At 36.9% G+C, this 12,066-nt stretch overlaps 1 protein-coding gene across 1 annotated transcript; it reads right to left on the minus strand.

The window, feature by feature from the left end:
- Window positions 1-182: 182 nt before the first annotated feature.
- Window positions 183-10,076, minus strand: LOC106055572 (hairy/enhancer-of-split related with YRPW motif protein 1-like). The gene is made up of 5 exons (XM_013211875.2): window positions 9,842-10,076; window positions 7,430-7,478; window positions 6,712-6,795; window positions 5,355-5,427; window positions 183-2,856 (listed from the first exon to the last, which is right to left on the minus strand). The coding sequence occupies exons 1-5, from the start codon at window positions 9,901-9,903 to the stop codon at window positions 2,111-2,113; spliced, it is 1,014 nt and encodes a 337-aa protein (XP_013067329.1). The 5' UTR covers window positions 9,904-10,076; the 3' UTR covers window positions 183-2,110.
- Window positions 10,077-12,066: the final 1,990 nt, after the last annotated feature.

The raw sequence follows: 12,066 nt of genomic DNA on the forward strand, positions 1-12,066 counted from the left end.
ATGGATGTAATTATCTTCTTTTTTTAAGGAAAGGTCTTTAATTTATTAGATAAAACTAATTTCTTAACTGAGACTATGGATTTTATTTAGCATACCAGAATATTTAAGATCACCCAACTGTGACATTTAAGGGTAGAGTTGGAAAAGGTGAAGGCTGTTTTTTTTTTGTTTTTTTTTTTGGGTTGGGGGGGGGGGATTTTCAAAATGCCTGGATACACCCTTGTGTGGTACCTTACATTTGTTTATGCACAAAGGGTGATTGGTCATTGTACTAATAATATAACAGCCTAAGTAATTGTTTGAAAAAAATAAGGGAATCTTACTTCACCAGGGATTTGGAAAGTAATTTTTCTTGGAACATTATAGCAAAAGAAAAATAACAAAAGTTTCAAAGGTTTTTTTTTTTTAAATGTTTATTTACAGTTTTGTCAACAATAATAAAATATTTATATAGTGTATAAAAAAATGAAACAAAAAAAACAAAATGCATTTTATGGAAGTGAGGATCTTCAGTTTGGTAAAGTTCGTTGTGATAAGGCAAGAGTGTAACTGTGGAAGAGGATTCTTAGATAAGGCTGAGTTATTACAAGACTAAAAAAACAAATCATTTTGAATTATTTAGTTCGCACTTAACAATATAATTTAACTGATAACATTGTATAATTAATTAACTTTAATAGCCATGAAAAAAAAATGTGTCAATAGGTCAAATTTCAAATATGAATAACTTTTTTTTAAAGATTATAGGAATAATTGATATTGTCACAAACTTGCTATTAAGAAAAGTTTTGAAATCTGTTACAATGACATCAGGAAACATTTTGCCTTACATTCTATTGTCATTACAAAACATAAGCATGTCAATTAATTAAAAGAAAATTGCATAAGTATGTATATGTGATAATATAAGGCCACATAATATTGCACAATGTACATCAATAAGATGTTTTCTTTGTTGATTTAAACTTTTTCTTTTAAGGGTAACATATCAAGTAATTTTTTTTTTTACAGTTTTAGGTTAAAAAAAATGTTTGCTATGACAAAATGTAAATGATGGCTGTCATACACATAATATGTAGAAAAATAAAGTTTCACAAGTATTGCACATGGAAAAAGAATTAAACTCTAAACATGAAATCACTGAGTAAAATTACTTTTAAAAATATGGAATCCTATCATCTAGCATTACAAGATGGTCTGTACTAGCACCACAGGCATGTGGTCACTGATACAGCTTACCTTTTTAATAACAAGGTTACAAACCGAACAATATTCAATAAAAAATATGTATTTATCTATAACTTCTATAACTATAATTGCTTAGTCCCCCTGCAGGCTAAGTGGGCGAGTGTAAAATTGTCTTTAGGGGCGGCGTTACTAGTAAACGGTTGAGAAACACTAACACTTTTAAACAGGTCAATCAACAAAGACAACAGTAGCTGGGTTGGCAAGTCATGACCGGCCACAGAAGGTTGATTCTTTTTTTTAATTGATAAAACATGAAAGCCAGATTTCGCCACATCCCAAAGTCAATTAATATTATATCTAGTAGAAATTTACATTAGACAGCGTTCTCTATTATAATCGGCGCAATACAATGACTGCTTTGTGTGAAGGGGAGAGATGGCCAGATCGCTTACATTTAAATAAATTGTCTAGCGAAAGATGATTTTGTGTCAAGAGCTGCGTAGCTTTATGGTTTCACATCTAACCATCTGTTGTAGCAGCGTATGGTCGCCTTATTGACAGCTGATGAGACGTGCTTCTACTGTCCTAGTTGCCACATTCAGTTAATCCAATAATAAGTTGAACACTTCACAAAGACTAAACTTACGCTTTGATATATAGCCATGTACATTGGCATTTTGTGAATCAAAACAAGTAATCACTATGGAACGTTATATTTAAATTAGCCTACACCAGAATGAGGCCAACACTTTTTTATTCGGATAAAGAAAAACATGTATAAAATAGATGCGCCTATTACACGTGCTCGAGAGTTGGCCTTGGAGTGATCTAAAATTGTCGGTGTCAGGGTTTTGATTTGTGTTTCCCCGCCACGTGTTGATTATTATGAAGTAAAATATTGTTGATTAGGTCAATCATATAGTCAGTAGGCCAGTTCTCCTCCCCAAGGGCGATAAGGCTTGACTGAGTTGTGCCCTTGGTTCTGTCCATGGTTTTGATAGTTTGCGTTCTGCGCTGACATCATTGAGGAGACAGAGTTCATATTCAAGGCGGAAACGGGAAACTGGGAATGGAGGTTTGGGAGGGTGGAAAACAGCGGTGGGGAAATTTGTGATTGGGCGACTGAGTTGTGGTTCATAGGCGTGACCGGGGCCGTAGCACCCGAGCTGCTGGAAAGGCGCATGTGTCCAGAAAGAATGGAGTCCGATTGTCCGTGCCTTTGTGTCTCCGTGAAGGAAGAGCCGGTGGAGTAGATTCCAGAGGATCCGCCAATGCCTCCACCGCCGCCTTGGTGAGACGACGTTGACATCGGGGTCATGTGCTCGGTCTGGCCGAGATGATGGTGCTGGCTGGGGATCACGCCAGACATGGGCGTAGAGACGGTGGAACTCCCGTACTGCGTCGGGGTGAAACTGCCATGGCTGGCCATCCCGCTCATGGAGCTCATCCCGCCCCAAGAGTTTCCTTGCAGCGACGCCTTGGCCGCGGCCTCTCTCTGGGCAGAGTAACACTGCAGGTGGCCCAATAGGCGAAGGCGTAGTGGGTCCTGTAAATCCAAGCCCTCAACAGCGACCAGGTAGCGGGCTACTTCAGCGGCACATTCCCTGAAGCCGACACTGCGATAATCAACGGCGACAGCATGAGGATCAAAGTTGTAGTTGTTTATACCTGTTGAAAAGAATCAACGATACGCTCGTTAGTACATTAGAAAAAATATATAAAAAATCAGGTCTAATTTCAACAAAATAGATTTGGTCAAACAGAATGCTATTCAGAAATAAAGGCAAAGGCCTATAATATAACAAGTAAGTCAGTCTGATCTTTGCAGTCATCTATGACAATATAAAAATAGAAAATGCGAAGTGTCCATAAATTTGTTTTGACTAATATTGTGACAGCATGCTGAATTTAATAGGAATTCGTTAACTACAAATGTGTTGTGTGAAGTGTAACGTTAAAAAAAAATTACACACCATCTCAAAATTCATATACAAAACGAGTTCAGGACAGAAGAGAGAGAGAGAAACTGAAAAAGGAGGGGAAGGGGGATAAAGTCTGTTGATCCAGATATAATAACTCTGGCGATGCGCCCGGGAACATGTTTTTATTGGTTGTGATGGAAATCTCCCTATTTGTGAAAGCAGCGCCCTCTGTGGCCTTGATCTCGTGTCAATATCGCCGGACACTTGCCATCGGCCGAAATGCGTGTTGTCCAGTTTGTCCTGTTACACATGCTGCTGGTACGCCACAGTTGCCAACTAAGTTGTAAGACTTGTCGCACGGCACGTGTATATGTAGGGTGACTACATTGCAATATGTTGCATGCATAAGTTCAATTCGAGATGTTCACGACAAACTTAACAAGGTCAAGGACGCGATATTGACCTTTCCTGTTGCCAACTAAATAAAAGGAATAAAGCTTTAAATCTAACAACCTAGCAATGTGACAGTTGATCTTGGTATCAAGTCTCCTTTATTACCGCTAGCTAGTTTCCCATTTGGTTTTTAAAAAAGTTTTAAGTGGTAGAGTGAAAGTTTCATTCTTCTTCCATGTTGAAATGATTCTGTGCTACAAACGGAAGAGTTGAGACAATGTTTTTCTACAGTGCACAAAGTATATCATTGGCCTTTCAAAAAAAAAAACATAGTCTATCAACACTTCCTTTATGTTTCACACCGGATACACCAAAAAGCTAGCTATTTATAGTATTTCCGCAATGTATGAACTCTTCAATAATGCCACAAAACACTGACCTACAGTTTACATTTCTCTTTTCCCCGTCGCATGATTATTTCAGTTTGTGTTTGTTTGTTTTTTAATAGCTATTTAAGTAAAACTAGAAAATGAATCAGATTCATACGAAATAAAAAATAAATTATCACTCAAATCACTAAAGCCCCGTCTGTTAAGTCAACACTTTTAAATAAAACGGCTCCTCCACATGTAAAAATAATCTTTTCAAATGTTATGATCCGCGGTCATCTCCGGCCAAAGGGGACGTCACCAGCGGTCATTTCACCTTTGTCCACAAACTTGTCAGTCTGAGAGATGTGACCAAACCAAACAATTGGGTGTTTAGTCTGGACTCACCAGCGATCAGGTTGAGATATGAAAATCCTCTTCGTTTGTCAACTTTCGAATGTCGGACTCAGACGGGCTACCACCTTATTCCCACTCTCTCTCTCTCTTTTTCTCTCTTGGATCATATTCCTCTTTAACTTTCCATTTCATCTCGAGTTCTCATCGACTTCAACTCCTTCTTATTTTATTTGGGAGTTTCACAATAAACTAAACATTGTCCAAGACGCTAAAAGAAACTAAAATGTTGCCAACTATAATGACAAAAAAAGAATGAGCTACAAAACAGAAGAGCTCAGAAAATTTGATTCTTCAGTGCTAAAGAGTGAACACCAAAAATATTTACATTCAACAAAAAAAATGTATCGGCTCTTCCTGTAAAACCGGATACACCAATGTGCCAGCTATTTTTAGTTTTTCTGCCATAGATGAAAATCTGTATTATTTTCTTTGTATTTGAGCTAGAGGAAGAGTAGGCTACTATGGCACGATTAGGAATTAGTTCTTTTTTCTCGGAAATAGGGGAAGTTTTGACTTAGAAACAATAACGTGACTAGGACATAGCGAAACATCAGCCGATGTCAACAGACTACTTTAGGACGCCTTAGAAATAGGAAGTTTGTTATGAACGCAGAGAGTTAGCTGACATTCGACGGTCCTTTTCGTTACGATTATGTTCTTGTTCGACATTCGGTTTCAGCGTCGGCTGATTCATATTGATTGTTCGGCCTTCCACCGGTGTTATTTGATTTCGTTGAGTGTTACCTGCGTTTGGTTTATCTCCCTTAGACACCGCGGAGGCGCTTTACAAAACTTTTATTAGAAACCGGCATCTATAATAAACGTTTAGTAGGCTTACCTTTTTTTTTTAACCACTAAACTAAATAGTAGATTGGCCAGTATCCCAACAGTAACTTTACATTGAAGTATAAAAAGAAGCATGAAACTCCCTCCCTCCCCCAATTTAATTTTTAAAACTCTTTGACATCTTTGTTTCATGGGGCATTGTCATTGGGTCCGAGGATTGGGGATGAGTGCAGCAGGAGAAAAGGGGGAGAGATCTATGTTTTATAAAAATGAGGCTTACCTTTTTGGTGTAAAATTTTTAAATGATCAACTGTCATCTGAAGGATCTCTGCCTTTTCAAGTTTGGCTGAGCCCTGCAACAAAATAATTATTTATTTAATCTTTTGAAATTATTACATTGCTATGATTATTGAACACCCGCGTCTAATATGTGTTTGCAAGTGTTATTATATTGTAGCACCGTTATACTTTATTTTGGTTCCTCTGCGTCTTTTGTTCATACAGTAGGGAGCAAAAAGTAAGTGGTAAAATTATGAAATAATTCAAGCCTACTTGTGTGTATGTCTGAGCCTATGTGTATGCGCATGAATATGTGTGTGTAAATATTAATATTATACATGAAAAAAAAAACCTACAACAAATCGATGTCAGTCGTTCAATTATTGACGGGAAAATTGTCTTCCTTCACTACAACTGACTTTAATTTGCAAGGAAATGACTTAATCGCTTTTTATCCATCTTAATGTTTTATTTTAGAGAAATTACCAGCTCCCTCCAATATACTCCAATCAATAGAACGTTGCGTTAAACCTTCACAACAAAACATACTCGCAGACGTTAACGGACATAGCTTCGCTGTTTTGTACCTCAACCACTTTTCTTCTATACTTTTCAATAGGAGATGTAATTGCCCACATGGGAGGATAATCTCTCGGGACGAATCGATACTTGTTATCTCCCAGTACAAAAGCCTACTAGGAAGTCAGCCAAAAGATGGCGCTTCTATCATATCTATGACATTTGCGCGCTCAAGGGAAATTGTCTGCTCCGCTGAGCGTTAATGCCACAAGATTGTAATGGCAGTAAAAACACCAGCGGAGCGGAAGAGTGGGTAGATGAAACTTAAGCATCGAAAATCTAAATAATTATGTTCCAGTTTTCGCCCCGATTGGCCTTTTAATTGATTCTTTTTTTTTAAACAAGGTAATCGAATATTATTTAGTCTCATTTCATTTCGGGGGCACGGTGGCTGAGGGGTTAGGCGCTTGGCTTCCAAACCTGGGTTCGAATCTCGCTGAAGACTGGGATTTTGAACTTCGGGATTTTAAGGACGCCTCTGATTCCACCTAACGCTAATGGGTACCTAAGTTTAGCAGGAGGGAAGGAAAAGCGGTTGGTCGTTGTGCTGGCCATATTACAGCCTGCTCGTTAACCGTTGGCCAAAGAAACAGATGACCTTGACATCATCTGTCATATAGACCACATGGTCTGAAAGGATAAAACTTATTCCATTTCATTCTAAAATTCAGAATATTGTTTTATATCAGTATGTGCTACTTTATGTGTCAGTAGCAATTGATCACAATACTCTTGGGTGACATGCTGTTGGGGCCCCTTAATAAAAATGGTTTGCTCACCTGTTTTTCAAAAGCTGAAGGCACCAAGCGACGCAACTCTGACAAACTAGTGTTGATTCTGTCCCTTCTTCTTTTTTCAATTATCTGTTAATAAGAATACTACCGGTTATAACAATAAACTTTGAGTGGGATCAAAGCTGAACACACTCTTAGTATATCAATACATGAATATAAATCTCTGTTATTAATCCAAAAGTAAGTGTGATTGCAGAGTAGGTATCAGAAGTCGTCAATTAAATATTAAAGCAATAGATTGTACTATTGTCTAAAGTCAATCATGATTTCGTAAAAAGTGAAGTAAATCCATGAATGAAGTTAATCGATGACTGGATAATGCACTGAAGAAATCCATGGCTGGAAAATACACTGAAGTAAAGTAAAGTTAATCCATCACTGGATAATAAACTTAAGTTAAACCATCACAGGATAATGCGCTGAAGTTAATCCATGACTGGATAATACACTGAAGTAAAGCCATGTCTGGATAACAAAATCAATCTCAGAAAACTAAAGTCCCTGGAACTAGTGAGAGAGCCGTGCAAGCCTGACTCTTCGATCCCAATGTAATAGCCTATCATTGCATTGACAAGCAATGTAAATCTCTCCCTCCCCCCCCCCTCTCTCTTCTTTTCACCCCCTTCCTCCATCTCTCTCTCTCTCACACACACACACACACATATACACACACATTCGAGACACAAAGAGTTTCAGCACTCACCCCTCTCCTCTTCTTCCGGTCTGTGATCTGGCAACTCTGGGATGGAGACCTGGAACCAAAAGAACACATCAAGGTCATTTAAAAATACCGTAAACACATATCCTTCAAAATCATATTTGGTGTACAATGTTGCCTTTACGCATTGCATTTAGTATACACGGCGCTATTTATATTTCTTTTGATTGCTGTTGTTTTTTTCTTTTGCATTCATAATCCGCTTTTTTATTTTAATTAAACCGGAAATGACATCAGCCAGTGGAAAAAAATCTACAAAAACAAATAAAAAAATAGACCTAGTCCTAGATTAACATTAGTATGTCTCTTTCAAAGAGATCTCATTACATGTAATCAATATATTTTGTTTGTTTTTGTTTTATTTTTGGTATTCCCTTTTTTATGTAACTGTTCGGAGTTACCTTTATAAAGAACGCAATGACATAAGCACGAGCAGCCATTACGGAATAGAATACTCCCATTGACATTATAAAAAAATATCTTGCCACAATATCAATCAAAACTATAGCTTTTGAAATACAAAGGTAACAATTAATTCTAGCCACTTGAATGTTATGTCATGAAGTATCGGGCAAAAAAAAAAAAGCAATCGTTATTGTGGGTGAGATCGACTACTTGAGATTTCATAAGGCGATCTCAGTTGACTCTACTTGTCCATATGTCAAGTGTAACTGGATTATTTTACACGAGCGAGTACCTTAGAAGTGAATCGATTATCGACATAAAAGGAAAAAAAAAGATATCTGATATAAATAAAAAGCTGAGTATCAAATCAACGGGAGAAAAAAATGCTAATAAAAGTTCTGAATAATAATAACAATAATGTCTAGCAAATGGATGAAAGTTGTTTTTTTTTTTCGTTAAAATTCAGTTCTTCCCTAGAACAAATAGTAACAACATAATTGTGAGACTTGAGATCTAATTAAATTTAAACAAAAAAATAGTTGAGTGGTTTGGGTCCGTTGATCTAGATGACGGAAGATGGGGTTTGGGATTATTTTTCTCTAGTGGTGTATGGATGTCATTTTTTGTGTGGTCGGCCATTTTACTGAGATGAATAAGATGGCGGAGGGCTGAGGTAACGGCTTTGTTCTAGCAGAAGGGTGGAGAAGGTTTGCGTTCAGGTCTAGAAGGCAAGTTTGTGGTTACCTTGGAACAAAAAAAAAAATACCACAACGGGTACATTGGGAACTGATTATTATTCATGTTTTTTTTTTAATTTGAAACCTTAATGTTTGACATAGAATGTAAATGAACAGCGACCTAATTCAAAAGACCACACAATTATTATTTCTACTTCTTAATGTTAATGTGAAGTCTCATTAGTTACTCTTGTTCGTGTGTTTTTAATTACTTATACCTAGTAATTTGTTTCTTTACGGAGCTAATTGCTGTGTAAAAGTGTAATAATACTAGATCTACATATAAGATGTTTCATAAAACTCATTATAGCCATTATTTTATTTTATATTTGTGGATGGCAGATCAATTAAATTGTTTAATTTATTTTATTTTATTTTTTTTAAAGTCTTTTTGTTATCGATACTCTGCATGTTTGTTTGTTTTTTAATTCATATATAAAAAAATTGATTTAGGAATATATTGAGTACGTCAAAATTACATAAAGATTGATTTGTAGCCTCGTCATTATAGCTATGTGTTATCTCCAAGATAATATAGGCCTAAGCTTATTGGAATAAGACCCTAATCATAATGGGTTTTGTATACGTTACTATATAGCTTTAGAGTGAGGACTCCTTTAAAGGTTTGCATACGATAAAACAAACTCATGAAACTACTCACTTTTTATGTAAATAAAATACACAGATCCACTCAAAGAACACATAATGTCGAACTACTGAGCACAAAGTCAATGTCTATCACAATATGTTCTTTTCGTTCATAGAAGTTCATTTTAAATCTTTTTTTTTCTGTTCTAATTATTTAGTCTTTATTGTTGTTGTTGTTGTTTTCTAAACTATTTTTAATTTTACCACTTATATAGATGTGTCTTAGTAACAGAAAAGCTAAGTGGCATAATATTCGAACAGACAAACAATGAATACTAAAATGGTGTCAGAAATGCGACTGAAAAAAAACAACCTAAGTCACGTGACACTAATAGATGCAATAATAGTAGAGATATTGCTGCTACTCAATAATAATAGAACTTATTCTTGCTAACGATGTAGTCACACGGAAGTTAATCCAACATTTAAATCACCATTAAGTGAGTAGCGGGTATAAACTATTAATACTAACTGCTTGACGTCATTGGAAATTCAACCATGATACTTAAAATCAACGGTTCCAGACACAAATCTAAGATCCTAACTTGCATGCCAATTGCACACGTGGGAGGAGCAATCCCCCGACCCACGTTACACAACTACTTACCCAGACTTAAGTCTCTCATCGAAGCCATCATCGGAATCACTATCACTTAAGCTGCGCTTCATGTCTGCCTTCTCTCTTTCTTTCTTACAGAAGAGGGGAAAAAAATCACCAACGTTGGAGTGTGTTCCGATTTTTTTTTTCCCTTCTTAAAATCTTTGGAAGTAGTTAGATTTGTGCACAAATAATAGTTGAAAGAACGTCGTCGTCCGGATACTAGGGTCCTTCCTGGGCAGCGTACACGGTTCGAGTGAGCGTACGGCCTGTCGAGCGGTCCAAAATAAAACCTCAAACCGGCTCACGTTTGACACCGCCCCACAGCCCACGGTGGCAGTTGATTGGCGCACGGCCGCCGCGTGCGAGGTGACTGCCGATCGATAACGTGGCCTGATTGGTGCAAGGGGAGACCAGCGCAGATGTTCTTTGTTAATAATCACGGGCGGGGTGACTTGGTCGTGTAGCAATAAAAAAAAACGGAGTTAACTCCCCTTTATTCTATATTATGTGATAAACAAACATATTTTATTAGCGATATGTAAATAACGCAAACTCTATTATAATTCATTTAAATATATAAATAAATATATATATAGATCTAAGGACGATATTTCTATAATTTCACGGCGGGAATGTGACGGTGAGTAATAAAAAGAGTTTTCTGAGACTCACAGGTGCCCGTTAGTTGAGGCGCGAGCGTGGGAACATTGTCTCGAGGATCGAGGTGACACGAGCTTGCACGCGGTCTTGACACCGTGCCACTCACAAATAATGACCTCCGGTGGCACGCGCTGGACTGGCAGTAACGGGATGAACCCCGGGTGCTTCGTTCCCGTTAGGGGCCGGTAGGGGGGGGGGAGACGCGTATGCCGATTTTATTTTCGTCAAGTTGTTTTGAAAATAAGTTGTAAACAGTAAACAATAGCTTGGGGGAGGAGGGGGGGGGAGGTGAAACGGTGAAGGCTGAGCATGGAAATATGAAGATATAGGCCGATGTATGAATAGATAAATCATGTACAATTTGTTATATTTTTTTATACTAAAATATTTATCAAAATCGGTATGTTATTATTATACGACTTTGTTATTATTTTTTACTGAGCAATCAGTATTTAGAAAATTAACTATATGTCCAAGTATTTTTAGCGGCCCCCGAAAGGGGAAAAGACGCTATTAGCTTTTGTGTGGCCTGTCTGTCCGTCTGTCCCTCCGTCCCGTTTATATCTTAGAAACTACAAGAGAAAATGAAAATCGATCATCATGATATTTTAGATCATTCAAAGTTCTGATGCAAAGGCTACTTTTTTTCTTTTCCGAAAGCGAACCATCTATTTTTTTTAATTATATATGCAATCTGATTTTTCAAAAAATTACACCACTTCTCAATGAAAAACTTCAGGGAAGGTAACTTTTTTTAAAGTGCATGGAGTTCTTCATTAATAACTCAACCTTCATTCATAGAAGGCACTAGCGGATCCAGAACTTAGGAAGGGGGGGGGTGTTTTTTTTCCAAACCCTAACCCTAACGCCCAGTAAACCCTAACCCTAAGTATAAACGCGTGTTCAGCATATGTGTATATATACATATATATATATAGAGAGAGAGAGAGAGAGAGAGAGAGAGAAAGATTAAACATTTTTAAAAAGTGTTTCTCAACCTTTGGCAAAAAAAAAAAAAAAAAAAAAACAGCCATAGTGAGGCTTTTTTCTTGATAGCTAGGTGGTCTGGGGAAGCGCTGTAAGCTCTTCTTGTGGGATACGGCGCGAAGCCCCGAGGTCAAAAGCGTTTTCTTGCATTCTTCACAGCAGAAACGTATTCTCCTGCAATCTACAGCTCATTATTCATCCTATTCAAAAAGGACCTTTTGTAAATGTTTTACTTGAAAAAATATTCTAATATAAATTTACTTGCACTTTCTACATTGCAAATACAACCGATTTGTTCCTTGAATAAAAAAAGATACCCAACATATTTAGATTAAGACACTGAGGATCGCCGCCGAAAAAAAAATATTCAAAAAATAATATCTTTAAAAAAGCTAATTTGTAAGTGATACATTTTGTTCAATATGCATGTTGTAACTTTGTTTTGTTACAGAACTCTAATTCAAAGCTTTAAACAAAAAATTTCAGAAGTTGGAGGAGAAATAAAGTGGGCCAATTAGATTCTACTCTAATTTATTTTTGCATTTTTACGATTCAAGCATATATTGTGAGTCATAGTCTCAAAA

Source organism: Biomphalaria glabrata, chromosome 17 (assembly GCF_947242115.1).
Source record: "Biomphalaria glabrata chromosome 17, xgBioGlab47.1, whole genome shotgun sequence".
NCBI lineage: Eukaryota > Metazoa > Mollusca > Gastropoda > Planorbidae > Biomphalaria > Biomphalaria glabrata.

Excerpts from the sequence above, each read along its gene's own strand:
- LOC106055572 (XM_013211875.2), bottom strand. The coding sequence starts at position 9,903 with ATGAAGCGCAGCTTAAGTGATAGTGATTCCGATGATGGCTTCGATGAG. Across the intron at positions 7,479-9,841 it reads GATGAGAGACTTAAGTCTGG|GTCTCCATCCCAGAGTTGCC; the intron begins GTAAGTAGTTGT and ends TTTTGGTTCCAG. Across the intron at positions 5,428-6,711 it reads CTTCAGCTTTTGAAAAACAG|GGCTCAGCCAAACTTGAAAA; the intron begins GTGAGCAAACCA and ends ATTTTGTTGCAG.